Here is a 24,408-nt window from a genome sequence, read left to right on the forward strand (position 1 = left end):
CCTAACCTATGATGTCCTTAACCTAACCTTCTATGATCAAACCAATTAACCAAGGGCATATTATTCAGTATTTGATTGGTTATACCGTCGGGACTTGCTGCACACCGGCGCCGCCTGCCACTGAGCGCAGTCTGAATCTCACGAAGCGTGAACGGCACGTTCATTATGGACCTGGAGGAAGCAGGTGGTGTGTATATATTCATTCCAGAATCTGCACATCGAGTGCGTCTGCAAATGCCTCTGCCAAGCACGTAATATGTTTTTCCCTGCGTATTGCAAGAGCTTCGAAAGGCTTCCAAGGGCGAGACTCTCCAGCAAGGCTGCCAATAACTCTCCATATTATCGTCATCGGTAAGAACACAGTCAAACTAGCTCAAAATGAGGCCCATTGCGACCTGTAAAGCTGGTTCCTGTCCCGTCAAATATCATAATTCCGCCTATTAAAGGTCGTCTTCAGTTCTCTGTCGTAATTCGTCCGCATGAGTTGGTGCTTCGCCTTTGTTCTCGCTTCGCAAAGGTTCCTGAGTTTTAAATCCGGGGCCGGAAAATGATCGGGTAACATGGCCGCCGTAGTTTCTGCCAGCTTACTAGAAATCATTTTGTCAATAACCACCAAAAACACGCTCTATGTGCTCTCTGTACTTGTCCCAGTTGACCACATTGCTAATTCTAGGACCACGCATACGAAAGTCGGCAGCAAACACAAAAATCGGATAGTGATCACTGACCATGTGGTCAGGCGCTGTTGACCACCTCACGCAGACGTCAGGTGAATGCTGTGTCAGGTCTATAGCTGTCGCTGAGGCTGGAGGCCGGAAGAAAGTGGGGCTTCCATCATTGGCAACACATAGGTCCAAGCTGTAAATAACGTCTTCGAGTTTGCGTCCTAGGGAATCTGTGTTCCTGTCCCCCCAGACGGCATGATGGGCGTTGATATCAACGTAGTGATTCCAGCAGCTGGGCAGCGGTCGCGAGCTGCTGTAGAAACAAATCCAATGCTACCTTCTTCCGCGGGGACACGTACACGGATGCAATAGAAAGGGTCTGACAGCCGAGCTGTATTCTCACAGCCGCTACCTCAATGTCATCCGTGCAAAGATCGGCACCGCTTAGACAAACATGTAGAATTTCCCATCTTATGTAAAGCGCGGCACTTCCTGCAGGAAATGACTTTATGCTACTGTTTTTATGGGCGACATATCCTGTCAAACATCTCCCGCTTGGCAGGCCAACTTCTGTCAGGGCCAATACTGGAACACAATACTCTTTCAGGAATAGTTTTAGTTCAGCTAACTGACTTAAAATTCCAGCGCAGTTTCATTGCAATATAAGCGGCACTTTTCGGTGAATGTTAGATCCACGAGGTTTAACCCGATTCATATTAGATCGCAAAGAAGTTCCCTGCGAAGGTGGTAATTAGGGACTAAAAAAAAGCACCAGCTGTAGGAAGTTTTTAAGGTTGCAAGGCACAATCGCTGGAACATGTGAACGCAGGGCCCCCTACAAAACATGAAGAAGGTCAGACGCACCTTGATTTTTTAGCTCCTTATTTTGCGGAACGCACTCATTTACAACATCGTCAAAAGATGCCAACTTGTGAACACTCTTGGCCGCAGTAGCTCTTCTTTTTTGTCACTCGTGCATATGAGAGTCCCCCTTGCCGTCGACTCTGGCTGTGATCCGGTCGAGGAATATGGACACTTTTTGCTGGAGGTCGAGCAACTGAATCGCACGCAATGGACCTTGGCGTCTTGCTGGACTCAGGTCTCTTAGGGACATTGTTGGGGAGCGCAACGACATCAGACTCCAAAACTGGGAACTCGTCTAATCCTGAGAAAGGCGTCTCCGTCGGTTGGGTTTTGGTACCAGCAATAACGGATATTCGACGGTGCAGAGCGTTCACACGGAAGGGGCAGCCTCCGAAACTCACTGGATGATCACCACGGCAATTGGCGTAAGCAAAATCGGCCTTGCAAGGTTTAGAGTTGTGGCCGCCTCCGCACCGCTAATAGCGTCGATCCTTTGTGCAAACTTTGGCCACGAGCCCAAACCGTTTGCATCTAAAACACCGTGAAGAAGATTTAGTGAAATCGGCAACTGCGTGTTTTGTGAATCCCAGATCAATTTTTTCGGGGGGCTCTGAGTTAGGAGCGAATGTCAGCACGATAGAGTTGGTATGTTTCGCAGGCCATTCTTTTTCTGGAGACTCCACACGACGCACGAGTCGTTTCACCTGCAGAACATCTTTTGGTTTCAAATAATCAAGTAGGTCGCGTTCTGAATACAGCTTTGGTACACCCTTAACAACACAGGTGTCCTTCATGTAGGAATGGGCAACCGCACGTTAACTTTGATGTCACCAATCTGAGAGCTCTTAAGGAGCTTGTCAACCTGCTCTTCCATTGAGACATCCAGCTGAAGAGCCCCTTGCATGGAGAACGGACTACGAATCGGAGCTGATCCCAGCAGTGATGGAATGGCAGCTAATAGTAAGATGGGATTCCTCTTCTCTTCTGGCAGCGGCATGGCAAATGGTTCTTGGAAACATGTGTACTTTATTTTGCAGATAGCCGCAAGCATCGCTGGCCCATACTTTTTGAGCAACGTTTCTTCTTCAAGCTTCCTTCGCGGAAACTGCACCCTCACTGGCCCTCCATTCAGTTCTTGCTGTCAACCGATAGATGGCAATGCGTCCATAGCCTCATATCCCGTCGATCTCGCCTGTCTCAACTGCACATGGCACAACACCGGAACGTCATCGACACGGACTCGACGGGAAATAAAAGCGACGCACCGGCCAATCCTCTTCAGTGGGTCTGGCAGTGGCATGGCAAACGGTTCTTGGAAACATGTGTGCTTCATTTAGCAGGTAGGCCAAAATTACGCTTTCAAATGTTATAGGAGCGATAATCGTTTCTTATTGCTGCTGCCAGACCCTCAGCACTGTCTGTGTATTTTTTCTTGTGTACTGCAATCCTTAAGGATTTTATTGCAACTGTCTGTCGATGTCGAGACTAATCCAGGCCCAAAGTCAGAGGAAATTCTAACAGAACTGTTAGCCTGACAAGCACGAATCAGCGCAGAGCTTACCGCGCTCCACTCTAGAATGGCTTCTTTTGAACAGCGTATTACGCACATAGAGACGTTGGCTTCAACTGCAAACGACGCTCTTCAGCGCGTTCATGATCTTGAGAAAACTGTTGAGAACCTTAAAGATTTCATCACCTAACTTGACCGCAAAAACGATGACCTGGAAAACCGATCCCGTAGGAACCATTTATTCATCTACGGCTTGAAGCAGCCATCAACAGAAACTTCTGAGGAGCTATTAGCTTCTGTATTAGAGCTGCTGTCTTCCAAACTTGGAATCTAATGTGAAGATATTGAACGCTCTCACAGGCTTGGCACTCAAAGAAATGAAAAGACGAGACCTGTAATTTTTAAACTGCTAGACTTTAGAACCAAGCTTGCTATCCTTAAAAACGCCAGAAAAATAAAAGGATCTGATACGTAGTACATTAGTGAAGACTTCTCTGCGCGTATACGGCAAATTCGAAAGGCTCTATGGGACAATTCGGTTGATATCCGCGAAGAAGCAGATAAGTGTAGATTGCAGTACGATGCCCTGATAGTCGACAGTGTTCGTTACACTTTGGATGACGTTTGCAAAAGGCTTGTTAAGGCTCCACGTGCTGCAGTTCCTACGAACACAGAGTGACTCATCAATGAGCAGAAGCTAACTCTTTTGAACATAATTGTTCGAAGCTTGCTCATTAATGTTGAAGATTTCAATTGGCATGTAGAGTGCTAAAGTCCGTCAATTATTTGCGTAACAGAAACATGGTTGGACAACTCTATATCAGATGTAGAATTTTTGCCTCGAGATTACTCGGTTCTCAGAAACGACAGGCCGTTCGCTAAAGGAGGGGGTGCAGCTCTGTTTATTAGAAAAGGCATTAAAATTTTTCTATTGCCAGATCATCCGAATACTGAGTCTGTTTGGTGCCGGATAAACATCTCTGGTTTCGTGACAGTTGTGTGTGCTGTATACCGACCGCCCGGTTCTGAGAACCTTTTCTCGCACATTACAGAGTACATAGCGGTACACAGGCTCTACAGTTATAAAATGATCATTACAGATGATTTTTATACTCCATGTATCGATTGGAACTTGATAATTTCAACAGGTCTTGACAGGGCTGTTTGGGAATTCTTAATTAATATGGCTATATCATTTGATTTAACACAAGTGGTTAAGTGTCCAACTCGAGTAAACTCTGTTCTCTACCTTGTTTTTGTTAATGAACAGTTGCTACAGTGCGGTTTTCAATGTGACGTAGTCGACGGACTGTCAGATCACAAGGGTGTTTTCGTGCAATTTAATGTGGTTTGTAAGCCCCATAAGCCGACATTCAATATGGTTACAAATTTTACCCGTGCTAACGACCATGCTATTGTTGAACTGCTAGAGTCGTCTTTCGGAGATTTCGTGACTGGCAGTGAAACGTGTGGTGTTGATGCTTTATTAGAGCAGTTTCACAGCTTAGTACAGAGCTGTGTGCTTCAGTTCGTCCCCACAAAATGTGTGAAACATAACCCCAAGCATCCATGGTACGCAAGAGACATAATTCATCTCATAAGACGCATCAAGCGCATGTGCAAGCGTAGCCGGTCACAAAACGAAAACCGCGGCTCACTACTTCTTTCACTCAAGTCTGAACTAAAAACAAAAATGACAGAAGCGAAACACTTTTACTTCAACACAACACTGTCAACCTTCATGAAAGAAAACCCATCGAAATTCTGGAAAACAATATTACCCCTTTCTCATGACTTTGTATCCTTTATTATCAACCATCAGCCTTGCTTTGATTACGTAACGATTTCTAAAACCTTTAATAGCTACTTTCACTCTGTCTTCCATCTTGATGATGGTAACAATCCTGCTTTCACTCATAGCTCGGAACACCAGTTATCCAACCTCGAACTAAGTTACGCTGGGGTTCACAATCTGTTATTAAAAATTGACACAACTAAATGTGCGGGACCAGATGCCATCCCTAATATGTTCTTGAAGATGTACTCGGAATGGAGTGCGCGTTATCTTAGTCATTTTCAATAAATTACTGGACACACCCTCCGTTCCAAAGGCTTGGAAAATTGCCAATGTGATGCCGGTGTTTAAATCTGGCGATAAACAGCCAATTAGTAATTACCGACCAATCTCTATAATTACCACTTGCTGCAAGCTTCTTGAGCACATTGTTCAATACTTAAGTTGTCATAATCTACTGCCACACTGTCAGCACGGTTTTCGATCTGGTTTTTCCACTTTCACTCAGCTCATTGAATTTACTCACGACATAGCTTCCGCATTAAATAATCGCGATCAAATCGATGCAATATTTATAAATTATTCCAAAGCATTTGACATGGTCTGCCATAACAAGCTTCTTCGTGAACTACGTATCATATCTAACGGCAATAAGTTACTCGACTGGACAAACCGACTACTTACACTTAAGATCCCAGTTCGTAACTTTCCACCATGCACAGTCATCGTCAGTCACTGTAACCTCAGGTGTGCCCCAAGGATCGGTGCTTGGGCCTCTATTAAATATAACTTTTAATAATGATGTCGCAAATGTTATTAATGACACCGCAATGAAGTTACGCCGATATGCCGATGACTGCGCGCTTTATCGTAATGTTGCTAACGCCCATGATCAACAGGAACTAAACAAAGTGTTTTCATTGTTCTGTGAATGGAGTAACGCATGGCAAATTACAATTAATTTCACTAAAACAGTTGCAATGACCTTCGGTAACAAAAATAATCCGCTGCATTTCTCTTACTGTAATAACGATAACTACTTAACCTATGTCAGCGAGTTCAGATACTTGGATGTTATTTTTTCATATAACTTAAAACGGAATGCTCATATTAATAATATTTTTGGGAAAGCAATTCGCAAGCTTGGCTATCTCAAACGAACCTTAAAAAATGCCACGAAGGAATGTAAATTAACTGCTTACCAATCACTAGTTCGACCGATCCTGGAGTACGCCTCAACTGTTTGGTCCCCTAATCACGCGCAATATTGACCGTTTAGAATCGGTTAATAAAAAAGGAGTATGATTCATCTTTGACCGGTACGATCGCAACTTTTCAACTTCTTCTCATATGCACACTTAATGTTTGCAAACGTTAGAACATAGGCGCACACGTGAACGTATTATCATGCTGCACAAGATCGTTCACACGCCATCTCGCTTTCAGGCACCCTTCTCTTTTGTGTCCTTAAGCGCACTTGCAACCCGACAGAACCAGCCATTAAACATTGGTCCTTTCAAACCACATATAGGATGCTTTAATTTTTCTTTTTTTCCCGCTAACTGTTGAAATTTGGAATCGATTGGACGGCTCACTTCGCGCATTGCCAATTGAAGAGTTAAGCTGCCTAACAATTTGACCTGTTGATCTGTTTTAATACCGCTATGCTATCTGTTTCTATGTTACCCATGTTATTTGTTTTTACCAATGTATGTACCCACTCCTGCTATGTCTCCCTTCCGAGACAGCAGTATTTGTAAATAAATAAATAAATAAATAAATAAATAAATAAATAAATAAAATGAATCCCTTTCTTTGTGGGCTCAACCAATACCGGCATCCCAATCGTTCATTGCTTGCGACGACTCACCAACTTGGAGCCCTCGTTATCCACGTCAGCCTTATCGATCACTGACTCTTCACCGTCCACGATTGTTGACTCATCCCCACTAAGCGATGAGGTCTCGTTGGACGGATGGTCGTGTCCATGTTTTGGTCGCTCCACAGCCTGGGAACCCATGGCCGCCTCTTCCGAGCCAGCCTCCTTAGATTGGCGTGGTCCCTTTAGGCTTGCCGGCGCCGGAGCAGCCGTGCTCCTCCCATGGGGACAGTACCGCCTTGAAGAAGCTTCCGTCCTAGAATATTTAAATAAAATTACGTAAATTAGGCAAAACTAGATAAAGAAACAGAGCTGAGGCGACAGTAACTCCAACAACATCTTCGTCTTCCATCTTATAGGCTTAGTCTGGAAAGGGATCTGGAAAATGACCACGATAGGAAATATTGCCACTAGGCGGAAAGTAAGTTTCAAACTAAGATATGAACATTACAATACACTGTGACCATATAGGCTTAGTCATCACAGTGTATTGTAATGTTCATATCTTAGTTTAAAACTTTCCGACTAGCGACAAAACTTCCTATTCGTGGTCATTTTCCAGATGCCGTTCGTTTTGAACATTAGTATGCAAGTTAGTTATTTGTTTCATTTTCACACCACAGCGCAAACCTAGCGTTCCACGAATAAACAAGTAATCCTAAAGACATTTTGGCATATCTTAGGGAACTAGTCCTATTTATGGTCAGGAGAATATATAAATTAAGACATATTCAGTGGAAGCACAGTCCCAAAAGTTAACTTATGCTGCAGCCTTCAGAGCAATCTCAATACGAATCTTTATGCACTAGAAAGCCATGAAGACGCCAAGTTTTTCTATTTCATTTACCTCAGCCTCAACACTTTGTAGCATTAAGGGTGGGGCTATGCCCATGGCGTCATTGAAACGTTTAACAGATTTGTAAACATAACATTGATACAAAGGCCAAGACGAAGTAAAAAAAACTGAAGTTGATAAAAAAGATAGGGCAGGACCGGAATAATTTCGCAAGTGAAGTAGCAATATAAGCAAAAATGAAAAGATTAAAACTTTCGAGTAATTCTAAGTAGGGATATGGAAAGAAGAGAATAATTCACGTTAAGTCGAACACGATTCATTGAGTTCTATTGGCTTTAATACATGGTGATTCAGTGATGCATACCGACAAAAGGGTAGATTGCTAGAAGAAATGAAGCAACTCCAACAATACCAAACGTGTAGATTAGTTTATCTTGGGAGATGGCAGAACATTAAGGACATCAACCATCCTTGCTAATGCTCTTTTACTACGAAGAACCGTTGACCGTATCGTGAGAGAAAACTCAGTGTATTCTTTTGCGCATTTTGAGGAACGAACGAACATTTTGACTGGAAAACGGCATTTGGATGAATGCAAGCTCTTCAAATAAACATGAGTCAACCAAAAGCCATGTTCGCTTGTTTGTGAATGCTTCAAGGGGAAAAGTACGTAAAATCTACTTTTGAGAAGGGAAGGCCAGTTCACAGCAACAATAAAATGATAGAGCACATTTTTGAAGGTAATTCCAAACACAAAGTGGTTAAAGAAGCAGTACAAGCAATAATCTTTTATAATATTAAGAACATCAATGAATACTCAACAAGGCACAAAAGCAGTAATTAGGTAATCACACCCCTACCTGAGTGGAGTCAACAACGTTTGTTATTGATGGGAATAAGAATTCCGTCTTTCAGAGAGTTGTTGCAAGTAAAATTGCGGAAATGTTAGTCTTTTGCTACGAATCTCGTTAACGAGTTACTTTGTGATTACGGTGATTCAATAAAAGCTTTAATCGCCTAAAGAGACAAATTCTCAAGTGCTAAAAATATACTTTTAGAAAGGGTAAAAATTATCTTACTCTGGAAAAGTCTTCGGCGGCGTGCTTTAGATACACTTGAGTAAGAACATCCTCTCAGTTTTTGTTCAGTCTTAAGTTTCATGGCGGCAGGGACCGGAGTGTGGTCAAGACGATTGCAATCCCCTGAAATAAAAAAATTCGTATGTATATACTCGTGTATAAGCAGCACTTTTTATTTTGGTCAGATTTTCTCATGTGCGTGTCATACACGAATCAGGACTATAGCTACACATTAACGCATTTTGGTGTCACTGTCACTACTGCGTCAGATAATTAAAAAGCTGGCGACAGATACGAACATTTTATTTCACCATTAATCGCTGCTTTCGCGCTAACTGCCGTCGGAAAAGCTCAGCTCAATGGCACTCTCACCGCTGTCGGACGAGCTCGCCTCATTGGCGTGCTCCCAAAGCTGGTCGTCCTATGTGCCGTCCATGGCGTTTGACAGCCCCGCGACTCTAGAGCTCTTTGAGATGGTGTCCGCTGACAACGAACGCCACGCGTTCAGAATCCAATCGCTGACTCGATGGGGGGACGCTCCCTTCAGCCACCCTGTCGGAGTTGTTCCGTTGTTGCCCGCGGCCATCCACACGGTGTAGCACCGCCAAAATTTCTCCTTGAATTGCCGGTTAACGCAAACTTCGAGCGGCTGCACCACGCTTATCAGGCCATAAGGAATTATGGCTAAGTCCGTTCGCCAGCCTGCCAGCCGAGTCTTCACTCTGGCTGTTAGGTGCCCTATAAAGCTGTTGAGCTCAAGAAAAGATTTGCGGCGTGGTAGGCCTCCTGGTCGGTTCTAACACACTGTTTTCAGACAGTCTATGACCAATTCGCCAGAAATCCATCCTTTTTCTTGCACCCGGACTACGATACAATGGGGAAACCTCTCTTGACGGAGTCTTTCTTTTAAAGACAACGTAGAGCGGAAGCTTCCTTCCATCAGCGGTGTTGCAAAGCATCACTCTGAACCTTTCCCGTTCGGCCCCAGTAGTGCACACGGAGACACTTTTTGCGCTTTTGGCTTCCACCGTGCAATTTTCAGAGGCATCTAACACAGACAGGAGTCGTAAATGCATTACGTTGCTGGGAGAGGTCGTACTGATGTTAACTCCGAAGTGGGTTGAAAAAGTGATAAAACTTCTCTATTTGGTCATCGTATTCGACTGGCAGCTTCTAGTTAATCGTCGTTTGATGGCGGATGGAGAGTTGGTGCCGTTTTATAAAACGTTGAAGCCACCCTCGACTGTCTTTGAGGTCTGCAGGTAGAATGTTTATGTGCTGAGCGATAGCGACTGCTTTCATGCGGATCGTTTCCGTAGACACCGCGAAGCCGTTGGTCTTACTAGTGGGAACGAACTCGGCGAGGTCCGCTTCAAGTTTTGGGAGCTTGCATTGCTTCCCACGGAAAGCCTTCCGGGTTCGAGTAGCCTCGCCGAGGTCTTGCATTTGCATACACAAGCAGCGAACGCACATTTCGTCAGCGTCAAACTTGCGCCTGGCCTCCTGTTTACCGTGTTCCTCGGTGTATTTTGGCGCTTGAAGTTTGGAGCCTGCAGATGTAGGATCGTCTACGCTTGCCCATTACTTCTTTGTTGGCGGTGAAAAGCACGCAGCATGCCACACGACGGCGCACGCAACCCAGAAGTTCCCGCAAGCAGTCGGCACAATTACGGCCGAAGCACCGGATAAGAAACACCAATAGGCGCTGTGCAAGGCACCGTGAAAACCGGGAACAGAAAGCAGCAGAAACTTCGTGTTGCGCAACAATGATGATAATGAATGCGGTGTGGGAAAAACTAACTGACGCCATCTTGTAGCACTTTGTGGGCCTAGGCGCGTTTATGAGTCGTTTTATTTTTTTTTTCAAGTCTTTGCGGCCGAAAGGGAGGGGGTCTGGGCGATACACGATTGCGGCTTATACACGTGTATATACGGTAATGCACCGGTGCTGCCACTTCTCAAGTATCGCAGATTTTTTTGCTAGACCACAGGGTCTATCATGTTTTTTTACATTTCAAATGAAAATTACTGCAACAAAACAGTGGTATTCACCGAGGAAGTTCTTTTTTTCTTCCTACCAGTGAGCTCTATTTGGTGTTTAATATATTTCCTTGGATCTCCTTGTCTGATTGAAGGTTCGTCTTATAAACTTTCATCAACTACAAAGGGAGCAGTCTTGGTTTTTTGCATACAAAAATATACGTGAAATATATTAATGCCATCGATAAAGCACATAGATGATGATGACGATAGATATTTATGGCGCAAGGGCATCTGTGGCCAAAGAGCGCCATGGCACAACGTATTTTCTATTTCTCAAGGTGGGGTTGAAGACCCATTTTCCAAGCATTTCACCCCTTACTAGCCGAGCACCAGGCCAGGGGAAAGCTTGTACCGATTGTATCACCGGTGGGTAGATAAAGCACATCTTGCCTCACCTCGCACGTACTAATATAAGTGCTCTCATGCCGCACTGTAGGAAGATTAATAAAGAATTAAGTTGAATTGGCTTTATTTAGATCTACTTTATGGATATAATTACCATATTCAAGAACAAATCTAGTAAAATTAGAATTAAGTTTTATGTGCTTTTTATGTTTTATGTGCCCTTTGCATTCTCTGTGCTACAAAATTGTCACTTAGTGGTCAGAGAGACAGCGAAAATGCCTCCCAGAAATAATTCTATTTTGGGCAGAGCTGCGCCCACAAAGAACTTAATGACTCTGCGGTGGCGTAGCAACAAGTTTGCTCGGAGGTCGTCAAACGGAATGGCTGCAGTTCTTGGCCGCACTCAATTTAAAGCTAGCAAGGAACTTTCGAGATAGGAACATAAAAGCAAATGCAAAAATCTGGAAAATTCAGGATACAATTCTGCGTGCCCGCGATCAATCAAGATAAACTTGGTCTAATATCGTCTCACAAACACAATTCTGAAGCCGCGTGCTGGCGTCTTTGAGAGAGAGAGAGAGAAACAACTTTATTGATTCGAGCTCGACGTCTGCTTAGACGCCGTCGATGGGAGTGGTTCCCTCTTCACGGGACCCATATGCTTCCCTAGCCGCCTGGCTCCTGGAGATCAGGACGAACTGGTCTTCCACGGCGGGGCTGGTTAGCAAGGTCTCCCATCGCTCGGTAAGTGAGGGTGAGGGATAGGGTGGGGTTGTGGGGCAGGTAAGAAGTGGGGGGATTTCCTTGTTGAAGTTGCATACTCCAATGACATGTTGGAGCGTGCCTAACTGCGCCTTGCAGAAATCACATTCCTTCTCGTACCTTTCCGGGTACATCTTGTTTTGAAGGTAAGGGTGCGGGAAGGATCCTGCCTGTATCTGCCTGTAGATCGCTTGCTGTTCTCTGGTAAGCGATTTGTGAGGATCGGGGTAACGTCGCCTCTCCGTCTTGTAATAGTTCGTAATTTTCTTATAACTAATAATGGACTGTGGCTCACCTTCCTCTGCCCGGTATTTCATCTCTCGGGCGAACTGGTGGGCAAGTTCGTTGCACTCCAGCCCAGAGTGAGCCGGTGTCCATATCAACTCAACTTTCCTTTCAGGAACGTCGCGTTTACTTTTGAGAATTCCTAGTGCCGCAAGGGACACCCACCCCTTTCTGTAACTGTTATACGCCTTTTGCGAGTCAGCGACAATTCTTCCCACTTTGGGCTGCGCGAGTGCTAGCGCTATCGCGGCCTCTTTGAGAATCAACGAAGAAACAGAACAATACTTCGCGGCACTAGTATATGTTTAATGCGTTGATGCTACAACTTTTCTAGTATGTAAATTAGTTTGATGAACCACAAGGGTTAACAATTTTTTTTCTAATGAAATTTGCTGCAAAATAGACGAGTGCTATACAATGCAGAAGTATTTTTTTTTACCATCCCACCAGTGAGCTTTATTCGATTTTCAATGTATTTCCTTAGACCTCCTCTGAATAAAGGTTCATTATATATACTTCCATCAAGTACAAGTGCAGCGATAACATGTTTTTCAATCCTTAAAAAATTATGTGAAATACAGTTGCGCCACAAATAAATTGAAATCACTTTTTCTCATATATCGCATGTACTCTTAGGCTGCACTGTACTCAGATTAGTAAAGAACTTGCAAGATGGCAGATTTGATCAAATTTATGAACCTAATTACCGCATTTGAGAAGAAGTAAGCTCCTCTATGGCGCATTATCGAAAATCTTCACACATGTACTGAAAAGGTATTACAAACATTTTTTGAAGCAAAAGATCAGCATTTATAGAAATTTTAGCGAAGGGGCCAAGACCTTATCAAGCTATTCTCACTACTTTTCATTTCTCGCTGCTCGTTTTTGACAAAAAGGAATTAAGCTAGACGTGACTTAAATTTCTTCATTAAAAAAAAATGATTAGGGGTGACTATTTGGCAGCTTTTAAACACCATACGATCATGACCCTATCTGGTTGAGTCACTTGTAGGGAAGTTGATCATGGCTTCATATCTTAAGTAAGAATATGCCTAAAAGAACTCTGAGGACAATTCCGTCCAATTATTTTTATGAGTAAACAGTGATCCGTGTGACTGTTTTGGAGCATGCTGGCGTTTGTCTGACATCAATAGCGCATTTATGGGCCAGAAAATTGACTTTGACAATTTTTCTGTCTACACCGAGCATTACTGATTCTCGCCATACAGAAGTGAATGGCGCTGTAGTCTAGCCTCTGTAAGTAGTTAGTAGAGTATACTACTAAACTTGTGCTGTTTCCCCTGTCTGCGACTATCACGCTATATTGGTGAAACGAAAGAAATGCAAACTACTACAAGAAGAAGACAGCAGTGTTGCAATTGAAGTTTTTTCCTCCTTGTTACCGCGCGGAAGGGCTGCGTGGTCGAAAACGTATGGGGTTCACTTTTTCCGCCGAATGAGTTTGCCTTCGGACACACCCCAGACCTCCACGCAATACTATGAACTATCGCCGGTTCACTCAGCCGTAGCGGTATACCCCTCGAAGGGCGCAACCACAATCTCCGTTCGACCCTGTATTTTTTTTTCTCAAGAAGAAAAAAGAAAACAAAAGGGAAAGAAAGGAAGCAAGGAAAAACAATCCTAAAGTCATCGAGCGCCTTCGTGTCCCCAAGTCTATAACGCACTGGGTAAAGTAAATCTTCAGGGCAAGAAATTAGGAGGTAAAGGGAATAGGTGAGATAAACCTATACGAATGCCAAGAAGTAAAAAATAAAATTATTTTAGTTTGGAAACAGCATTATTGAACCTCGAGGAGAGTGTTCCAACTTGAAGAAAAAACGAAGAGAAGAGAAATGTTTAGATAAGGAGACGGAGAAGTAAATAATGCAGGCCTAGGCCGAGAACTGAGTCGGGCGTTTGCCGAATACGCTCTTACTTTGCTCTTTTCAATTACTTTAGTCAGTCCTGTAGTCTTGTTCACTTCCTTCTACAGCTCCTCGCGACCCCTTCTTCTCTCACCTCCCCAGTGTCTTCTTGCTCAATTCACTTTCGGATCGAAGGCTATGCAACCAGGAAGCCCTTACTGTGCACTTCCTCTCACCGTTGTCACAAAGGCCGCGAGTTGCAAGAGGGGAAACAACACGCCTAGCCTGCCCGCATAAAAATAAACCACCTTTCCTGGGAAAGCAGCGTGCCGCGAAGACTTTCTCGTCAGCGCCAGTGGCAGCAAGAGCATTACATTCATACAAGCACTCAGGAAATATGCGAAGAGATTTCAGTTCCACCAGCCTCTTGGTCCTTCGCCCACTCGAAGTACCTCGCCTGGCCTTTCAGCGCCCCTTCGACATGGGGGAAAATAAAATAGCTAAAAGAGAGACAAACATTCTAGGCGCACGTTTCACTCCGAGCCGTGACTGACAATGAAGAAGCAGAGGACACGAATCGAACCAAATCGAACTTTCGCACGCGATCGGACTAGCAACGTCGCTCCGCACGCCTAAGTCGACTTCCCTTGTGTCTGCCTGTGTCTTCAGCTGCGCAAGAAAGGAAATAGAGTTTGTTCTACGATCCAGAGTACGGTCGTAGACACACTGTACCAGACAGCACGTACCCACCCACCTCCGACTTTCGGGCTCCTGTTCCTGAGTTTTCTTCTGTAAAAAACAGGACATGAACAATTTTTAACTGCACTACGAGATATTGTAGCACATCCTTGGGTAAAATTCTTAACACCACAAGGTTTCTTTTTCAGTGGTGTAGCGAGAAAATCAGAATAAATATCCGGACGATTTAAATCTCTGCAGGGCAAGTAGAACTCTCGTCTTCCTCATTCAAATCATTTTTTCTCTTTCGGTCAGCCGTGAGTGGAGCAGTATGCGGCTGAAAAGGAAATCTTAAAGTCTTAACGCTTCTGACCAAGGGTTCACACACGTTCATCACGTCTGTTAGAGTGTGTGCCATGTATAGAAAAATGCATGGGCTTCATAGGGCAGGCGGCATTATGCTTCGTCAGAACAAAATCAAATTCAACGTTATTTCCAATGGCTTCTCCTCGCAGCTGTCCCCGAGCTGTTCGCATTGAATTAAGGCACTTGATGAGCGAGACCAGGAAGCAGTTGCTAAGGTATAAAACAAAAGTGCACTAAAATGAGCGTAAAGTGGGTATGACACTTTTATAGCGCTGCTCTTGGCCTTCTGCTTGAAAAACCAGCGTCTAAATATACCATTTGCGGATTTATCAAGGTACGGATAAGCCAGTGCCGGTAGCTGATGTGCCAGTCTTGGTTATCTGTTTAGTGCTGTAAGGCTCTGGGTTATATGTCTATACATCAAATAAGCAAGAAAGTAAACACAAATACAGCGGCTTATCTCTCACTTTGCATCTCGCCAAACGGCATAGAGTAAGGTCAAAAATCAAAAAGAAAAGCAGAGGAAAATCGGCATGATTTAAATAACAGCAAGTGAGGAAGGAATCGTGGAATTAGGCGTGAGGAAGGAATCGTGGATATAGGCTAGGGCGCAAGAAACGCGGAGAGTATGAGGTGGATACGGGGGCAGAGTGAGAGATTTAAGGCGGCAGGCTTTATTTTTCGATCCCGGACAATAAATGCGAGGCGCGTAGTTTTCTGGCTGCCCCCTGGCGGCGGCTTTCAGCCTAGAAAGCGGCGAAGTTGTTGCTGCATCTGTGCTTTCTTTACAGCTGGTGTCCCTGTCAGGAAAACAGGTGTTTTGTCTCCTGCCGGTGAATACGAAGCTTACCGGACTAAACCGAATGAACCCGTGTGTCGCTCACGTGTGCCACGCTGGCTCGCTTCGCATGAAAACGAAAGGGAGATTGAATGGTTTGGGGAGCAGAGTTGCCCATGCGAGTTCGATTCGACTCCGAAGTCCATTCCTTGTTCTCCCTCTGCTCCTCCGTTTAAAAAAAATCTCCGACCTCTTACAATTATTCTCCCATTGTAGAGATTTGTGCTTTGCTGCCAGAAAGCGTACCTTTTGGGACTTCACTTTTCGGCCTTTGCGGCTATTTGATTTTCTACGTCTTAGACGTTGGGACGGATGTGTTATGTTTTTTTTTCTCCTCCAGGCTGTGCTTCGTGATACCCTTTGGTATGGTCTCTGCTTTTCTTTCATATTTATTTTTTGCAAGTTCTCATATCATATTTTAAAGGAGCCTGACTACATTTTTGGTTAGCTTGTACTCAATTTTTTTTACTCGCAACTGTGGAATTAACGCCCGCCATGAAGGTGTTTAAAGCGTATGAATTCGGTTTTATTCCTGTCCCAAACCGTGGGAGGCCCGAAATGACTTTATCCGCAGGAACCGGAGAGTTTGGTTTGGCCTACGCTCGAATTCTTTTTTCAATAGAGAGTTGGAAAAAAATTGTTTTTTTTTTAGGGGAGGGGGGAAGGAAATAGCGCCGCATGAGTTCTAGTTTAGAATTTTCGCGATTCACTCCCAATACGTTAAAACGATAAGCGCGAGCGCCGTTCTCGAGTTCGAATCAGGCCGCGGGGGCCGCGTTTCTATGGAGGCGAAACGCAAAAAGGCTTTCGTGTGCTGTTGGATGTCTGTGCTATTAGAAATTCCCCAGATGGTAGCATTTGTTCCGGAGCTCACACAATGGCATCTCTTTCTCTTCTCCTTCTTTTACTCCCACGTTGTAGACTCCCCTTACGCGCCTAGGGAAAGTTCTGCTGGCTAGCGAGCCGCTCCGTAAGGGAAGGGATAAAGGAGGGAGTGAAAGCAGAAAGGAAGAAAGAGGTGCCGTAGGGAGGACTACGGAATAATTTCTACCAACTGTGGATCCTTAACGTCCACTGACATCGCACAGCACAACGGGCGCCTTTGTGTTTCGCCTCCATCGAAACGCGGCCACCGCTGGTGGTAGATTTGCTTGCAGCTGCTGGGCGCAGACCGGTTACGTCAACCTTTATGAATTTAATTTCTAAACTCTGTACATATTAAACCATACAGGTTGACTGTTTTTGTGTGAAACGCATTTTGTTGCTTAAAAGCACATGTTTGGATAGGTTTATGGGGGTTTAACGTCCCAAAGCGGCGCAGGCTATGAGGGATGCCTTAGTAAAGGGCTCCGGAAATTTCGACCACCTGGTGTTCTTAAACGTGCGCTGACAACACACAGTACACGAGCCTCTGGAATTTCGCCTCCATAGAAAATGGACCGCCGCGGCCGGGATCGAACCTGCGCCTTTCGGGTCAGCAGCAAAAGAGCCACTTAGCCACCGCGGTGGCTAAAAAGCACATGTTTGTGTCACTTACTTTCTCTGGTTGGCTCTTTTTTTGCTGTGTAAAGTAGCAAGTTAAGAACTACAAGCAGTCTTTCACAGCGCGCAGTGCTATTTCGCGTTGTTCGTGGCCTGACGCGAACAGGCCGCGTCATTTCACCGCCCTCTACCTTGTCGGGCTCTTGAAAGGGTTCGTGGCCTGCACTCCAGCAAAGGCAAGACTTCGTCTATCTTGAGCCACTTTCTAACCTTCTGGTGCGATGAATCCGTCTCGAAAGCGCAGACAGTAGATGACACTTTTTGGCCACTGTTTTCTATGGCGGCAGCTACCTTTCTTTGCTACTGCTCACCATCTTGCCAGTCGGCTCCGCTAGGCTCGTCCGTGAGCGGAGCAATCGCAATGAGCAGTTGCGTTTCTGTTCATTGGCTGACTGAAGCCGGGCCACAGTTTAACTAAACATCACTTCCTAATTTCTTTGCTGCCACTTTAACGCGTGTAGGTTGAGGCGAAGCAAAACTTACCGTTTTTTCGCAAATGAATGAGCTGTATAGGCTCTTGCACAGTAAAAAAATTTACACCCCTAAGGGTGTAAATGGCTTGTCGCATGGGGAGCACCCTAGGGATGTGTATATTAACACCCCTTTGGCTTGGGTGTTGCATCTGCACCCTTCTAATTGGGGTGCTGGGACCACACCCTTTTGCTAGGGGTGCTGAACCTGCACCCTTCAAGGTAGGGTGTTTCCCAATCGGCAGGTGTGTTCCTGTGACAATTCCAAATTTGTGCTTAACGAGCGACTCCACAAGTCTTTCGCAAAGCAAAAGCTAGGAACTGGCACAGTATATGCAACTGTGTAGTGTTGCAAAGAAATTAGTTAAAAATGAAAAAAAGCACACATAAAAGAAACCATATGGGTGGAAAATGCAACCTACTTTTATTCCACAGGCAAGACCATTATCCAGACATCCTCCACACCTTACTCCCAAGTCGGCTTGCAGCAACATCCTGCTTACTGCATTGTATAAATGGGTGAATATGAAGAATGTTTCTCACAGAACATGGAACAATATTTGATATCTATGCAGAAACATGACACTTCCCAAGCCTGCACTCCAAAAGCATGCTTGCGGATACTATAGTCTCTCACGCTTTATACCGAGTTGCTCAGCCACTGTGCGGAAATCGATATAGCGCTGAGTTTATAAAGCAGCTATAAAATGTGCCACTGAAACAAGGAACTTGTAGCACCCGCAAAAAAATTAACACCAAACAGCTGAGTTGGCTGACCTTCTTAGATGATGCCAAAGAAACTAGCACTTGGTTTCTGTTCCTTGCATTAAGCTTTTTGGAAGTCAGCATTTACCACTGAATGCTTTTTCACAACTTTGTTTAAAAACTTCGTGACAACTGTTCTGGGTGTTGTCACGTTCATCTTTAGGTACAGGCGCTCCAAGACAACTCGCGTGTTAAATGCATCACTGGAATAACACAGGTTGAACAGCCGGTAGGCTCCAAGCAACACAATTAGTCCTTCTTCTGCATTGCACGTAAAAAACAGGCGCTTGCGTTCCACGACGAGGTAAAAGTAGTCTGCATCTTCAATGGACTCTCCAGAGTACAGTACACAAGCTGTGATTGGCATATCTTGACCCTGCAGTGAGAAACTAGTTTACAATTTAGGTGGCTAACTGCAGCAGTTTGTACTAGGTGTCTGGCTACTTTAAAGCTTGCATCATCCATAATGCAATATTTTATACCATTAAGATATCATAGGCCATAACAGGATTTATCTGATACTTTCAAAATAAATACACAATGGTCATTATTTGGATGTATGCATATTCATCTTTAAGAACTGCTCTTAAAAACCAAAATAAAGGCATCATCTTTGTTTGCATGAATAACAGAGATGTTGGATTCGAAGCAGTAAAAATGCAACTGGTGCCATTTTCTCTAAAAAAGAATGCTTAAGTTGTATTCACAAGTGAAATTCCCCGACTGGAAAGTAATCCTAAAAATATAAAGGTGGCAGTACTTACACCTTCTTGCACAAACATATTATGAAAAGCTTTTGGTTCTTTGACATTTAGGGCTATTATCTTCAAGGCTGCGAGAGAAAGGAGGTCTGAAAAAAAAGTATGATCAAATATACCATCCAGCTGCAATACCAACTCGAAAAAGAAAAACCATGCCATGACACAGTTTGCCTTTCCCACATTTCGGATCCTACTGGTGACACACACTTGTTTCTTCCACTTTATAAATATTTATCTCGATGATTATATTACTATTTCACACTGACAACCAATGCAAAAAATAAAAACATTTCCTGTGCTTTTCTGAGGTCAGTGGCTGTTGGCTTCCTCTAGTATTTGACAAGTATTGACAAGTGACATGAAATCCACACAACATTAGATAGCATACACTTTGCACTTGACTAGTTCATTTCTTTTACAGAAACCCATGTCACTGCAATAAATGCTATCACAGGCTGTTTTTAACAAGAAAGTTTATTTGGCAGACATTTTTGAAATAACGTCATCCTGCAAGACACTAAGAATAGCATACAAGTTTGCAGCATTTACATTTGCATAAATATCTGCAAACTCGAATTTATTGGATTTAAAAATGTTTTTATATATACTTCTGAACAAGTCATATCACCAATTCTATATTTGTGAGGCAATTACATCGAAAATATTTTTTAAGGCACCAGTTATTATAATATTTGTAATAATCTAAACATGAAAAAAAGTACTTTAAGCCACTTGGATGTCACTTCCGCTTTCATCCTATAGGTGAAAAAAATAAAGCACAAAAAGGATATTCTGCACATGTAGTTGAAATTAATTTTATACTTGATTTCTAATTCAGCACGTACGTCGTGTCCTGCATCGTGCTGGGTCCATTGGTAATGTCGCTTGCAAAAGCTGTAGTATCGGCTCACTGCAAGCAACAGCCTCCTGTCGTCCAAGAGCAACCGTAGCGTCAATGCCACGGCTGATGCAATCAGTCACATCCGACCTTATGAGCCGTTTGAAGTCCTCAATGAACTACATGAGAGAAAATGAGTTCATGCATATTGGTTTTAAGTTTATTACTTCACAGCACTATTAAGAAATATCAAACGTAATTATGGAAAACAAAATATTCTTAAGGAACAAAAATAAAGCAAAGAAACAGCAGGCACTAGCCAACAGTTCGGAAAGAAGAATCGACTTGCTAAGCTCTCTTGCTGAACTGTTGGCTAGTGCCCGAGTTTTCCCCTTACCACTTGCTCATATGCTTTGTGCCCTTCAAAGAATTCCAGCTTCCAGCCCCTTCTCTATAATATTATGTAGTGTTTTTTGTGGGAAAATCATGCCATTCATTACATCATTGGTAGATTAGCTATGAAGTCTGTTTCTTGAACTAATGCAGTTAAAACCTAGCTCTTGCAGATACTGCAGCTCTTCACCTTCTGTGAACCTAAGCCCGTAAAAATAGTCAGTATAAAGTCTTGTCAATAAAGGCTAAACATGCCAGCAAATAATGAACACCAGTCAGATTACCAATGATTCTAGTAATGTTCTTGTACCTTTCATGCAAAACTATCTTTTCCCACTCTAATTCACCCTAATTACTAATTCTATCAGATGGCACCGTCTCGTGAGTAGTTAGGGCATGTGACGAAACATTTTGAGCTACAAAATTGTATTTTAGGTATCCTTCATGCATAAGCAAAAAGATTAGGCCCATCGCTTACCCTCTCTGGCTGCATCATATATGGGTACAGCTTTTTCACATCTTCAATTTTCATCGTTCTGATACTTTGCAGCCTGCTCTTTGCAGTCAGAGTCATTCTCTCTCGTATGCCACTTTCATCAGCATCTCCTTTCTTTGCCTCGGCTAAAAGCCATTCTTCATGAGCTGCCAAAGTGGTGTCATCTTCTCCCAAAATGGCTGTATGCTTTATATGCTGCAATATTTCAGACAAGCTTCTAAACAATGAAATAGGTTCTTCTGGACCTCTGGATGCCTACTCCTAATACACCCTTTAAATGCTGACCTGTAATGTATGTTTCATGCAAGCTACATCTGCTACTATGATTTGATTCAAAATGTTGCATTCTCAGATTCGCACAAGTGGTCTTGATTTGCTTTCCAGCTTGTGAAATTGCAAAACAAATCATGACAATGTTTTCACACCTCCTGTAGAGTATGAATGTTTAGAACAGGAAAAGCTTAAAGTTTACCTTCATTGGTGCATACTAGTAGAAAATGGCATTAGTTTAAAATTGTTATGAATGACACATGATAAAGTGCATGCAGGAAAAGAAGAAAAGTATTTAGGAAGCATACACAATTAGTTCATTACGAATATGACCGAGTGCAACTGCATGTATACTTCCAGGATGCAAGGCAAATAATCCTGGTAAATAATGCTCAAGTCACAGGATTATAACTCGAGAGGTTTCTCACTAGCTTTGGTCTTGTGTGCCTCTTCAATTCGGTTGAAGTGAAGCCTTGAGCCTGTTTTCTTTGTGAACCAAATGTTCTCTTGTTTTCAGCTACTAGTGGATCTTCTGAAAGCCGTCGTCGCTGATTCTTAAACTTATACCGCAATGAAACTTTCCAGGAATCCTTTAAAAGAAACAGGACAAAATAAATACAAAGCAGCACTGTTCAGTATACACAGTTCAAAATGGCTCACAACTGAAAGCACTCGACTGAACCTCTAACGTGCACAAGAAATCACTGTGAGATTAAAATCATTCAAGCCAAATTGGCATGCCAACAAAGCACATAATACAAAAAGGAGCTACATCATATTTTGTAACACTGAAACACTCAAAGGGAGTTTCCTTACTGATCCAGTTCCCACGACGTCCGTCAGTTGTGGGTACTTCTGAAGGAGAAGATGTGTAACTCTAGCATAGAAGTCCCTCGTAGGCACCCTGTACAGAAAGCAATGCTATTTTTAGAGACGAATGAAACATTAACATAACAAGTTTCTAAGAAACATTACAAGGAATGTTTTAAGCACAAATTTATTAGAATATTGCCGTTTTATTGTCAACTGGAATACCAAGGAAAATCAGAATGACTACCATGGTGGCAGAGCATGCAATGAAAAGTTTGCCAAAGACTTAAAATGTAACCCGTCGCGGCGGCTCAGCGGTAAGGCACTTGACTGCTAACCCCAAAGACGGGGGTTCGATCCCGGCCGCGGCGGCTGCCTTTCAATAGAAGCAAAAAGTGAGGCCTTTGTGTACTGTGCAATGTCGGTGCATGTTAAAATGCCAGGTGGTCGAAATTTTCAGACTCCTCGAATACAGCGTCTCTCAAGCCTTAGTTGCTTTGGGACGTTAAACCCCAATAACGGAAGTAGCCACTGATGTGTCCAGCACAACCTTTTTAAATTCGGTACTATGTGGGCATTATGTGAAATATGTAGCTTAATTCATGTAAATTGGGATTTGCTCCCTGTAGCAAAATGCAACCCAACTAACTGGCGCTATTCATCATGTGTCTAAAGTAACGGTATATGACACCATATAAGGGTGGCCAAGACAATGCTCTAAGCACGATTTTTCTGAATCTTCAAAAGGTACTTTAAATTGCAAGGGTTTACTGCATAAACATTTAATAACGTGGATGTTTATCCACTATATATATTCACTTTGGCTACTTTGATTAGACGCTCCATGAGTTGAGAAAATGAAATGTGCAAAATGAGGTTAACACTGCACACTGAAACAGAAATGCCAGTATGACAAGTCTGGAATGCAAAAATGTATAGCGTTTTACATACTCATGGTACTCTATGGGCCCCCCAGATGCAACAATGAGCCATGCTTCCTTAACTTACACTGTGTACTTCAGCATAGCATGGAATAGAAGATCCACAATCTTTCTCTGCACAGATGAAGTCAGCGGCTTGCCAGACGTGATCAAATCATGAAGTCCACCGAAGCTGGGCAATTCAAAGGCTTTTCCATTGTTGTCTGGAAATGGCAACCTAAAATATGATTTAATTTAACCCTTTGTATTTGTTTCCAGTAATCTTAGAAAGTCTATTCACTTTATGAAAAAGAATCCAAAAGAAAAAAGTGGCAGGAAGACAGCATAAAATAGAATCCATTCTAAGTTGTCTAGCAATCCAGAAAATGTAGCAGAGACCAGAATTCAGATGTGCAGAGGATTAGAGGAGGAGGGAGGATTGGAAGACCCGATGAGGGGCTTCAACAAGCAAATACTTTATGGCAGAAACCCAGCACTTTCAGCAGCTGGTTAGTGTATTATTTTCATCTTACAAGGTTATTTAACTGCCGATATTTTTTTCTTCCCTAATAAATTGACATCACAACTTCACATGTTTATATGAAAGAAAGCGGCACACGCAGAGGCCCGATTTTTTTCTTACTACTGCTCTCATTTTCCTACAGCACTGGCCCGAAAATTTTCCTGTTGTGCTCTGACAGGGAAGAACCTTTAGTTTTTAGAGTTCAATATGCATATCTGGACTTATCATTTCTGTTTATTCAACTGGGGCTTTAAACAGCCAAAGTAGCTAAATTGCCTTCAAGATGAAATTATTGAGGCATTTATTATTGGCATTATTGGCAATCGGTAAACCGAAATAATTTTTTAAACACAAATATTCTCATTAGTGCAAGTACAACAGTCACAAATTAGAAAAGGTAGTTAGAGAAAGCTGAGCAGCATAATGACCCCATGCATTTTAGTTCAAGCATCAAAAAAACTTACAGATCACAGTGCACAGGTTCTTGCATTGGTTCAGCTCCAATGTTATTGTGAACAGGCATATTGTATTCCATCTCAAGCACTGTGTTCTGAAGCAAGCAATGAGAAATGATATTACTATTACAAAATGACTGATAATGCTTCCTGATTTTTCAGCAATAAATACAACAAGTAACAAGCAACAAATAACTGCAAACATGTAATGACAACAGCTATTTTTGATATATGCATTTACTATGAAACTGGCAACCCAAGTTCTGACTTTCGCTTTTGAAGCAAAAAGCATTTTGGTCAGACAGTGCTTTCAATCACTAATTTTAAAAATGCGTAAAGAAAATGTAAACAATAAATAGGCATCCTAAATGCTTGTGGACAGAAAAAACAAAAAA

The 24,408-nt window shown here is 43.0% G+C and overlaps 1 protein-coding gene across 1 annotated transcript in view; it reads right to left on the reverse strand.

Annotated features, from left to right (window-relative positions):
* LOC144095541 (sterile alpha motif domain-containing protein 3-like) overlaps window positions 1-24,408 on the reverse strand; it is a 61,154-nt gene that overhangs the window by 36,080 nt on the left and 666 nt on the right. The window contains exons 2-6 of the mRNA XM_077629237.1: window positions 23,124-23,228; window positions 22,122-22,209; window positions 21,734-21,895; window positions 21,018-21,230; window positions 20,220-20,325 (exon numbers count right to left, since the gene is read on the reverse strand). Coding sequence (XP_077485363.1) covers window positions 20,220-20,325; window positions 21,018-21,230; window positions 21,734-21,895; window positions 22,122-22,209; window positions 23,124-23,228 — 674 coding nt within the window. The remainder of the gene's footprint in view (window positions 1-20,219; window positions 20,326-21,017; window positions 21,231-21,733; window positions 21,896-22,121; window positions 22,210-23,123; window positions 23,229-24,408) is intronic.

This window comes from Amblyomma americanum, chromosome 6 (genome assembly GCF_052857255.1).
Source record: "Amblyomma americanum isolate KBUSLIRL-KWMA chromosome 6, ASM5285725v1, whole genome shotgun sequence".
Taxonomy (NCBI): Eukaryota; Metazoa; Arthropoda; class Arachnida; order Ixodida; family Ixodidae; genus Amblyomma; species Amblyomma americanum.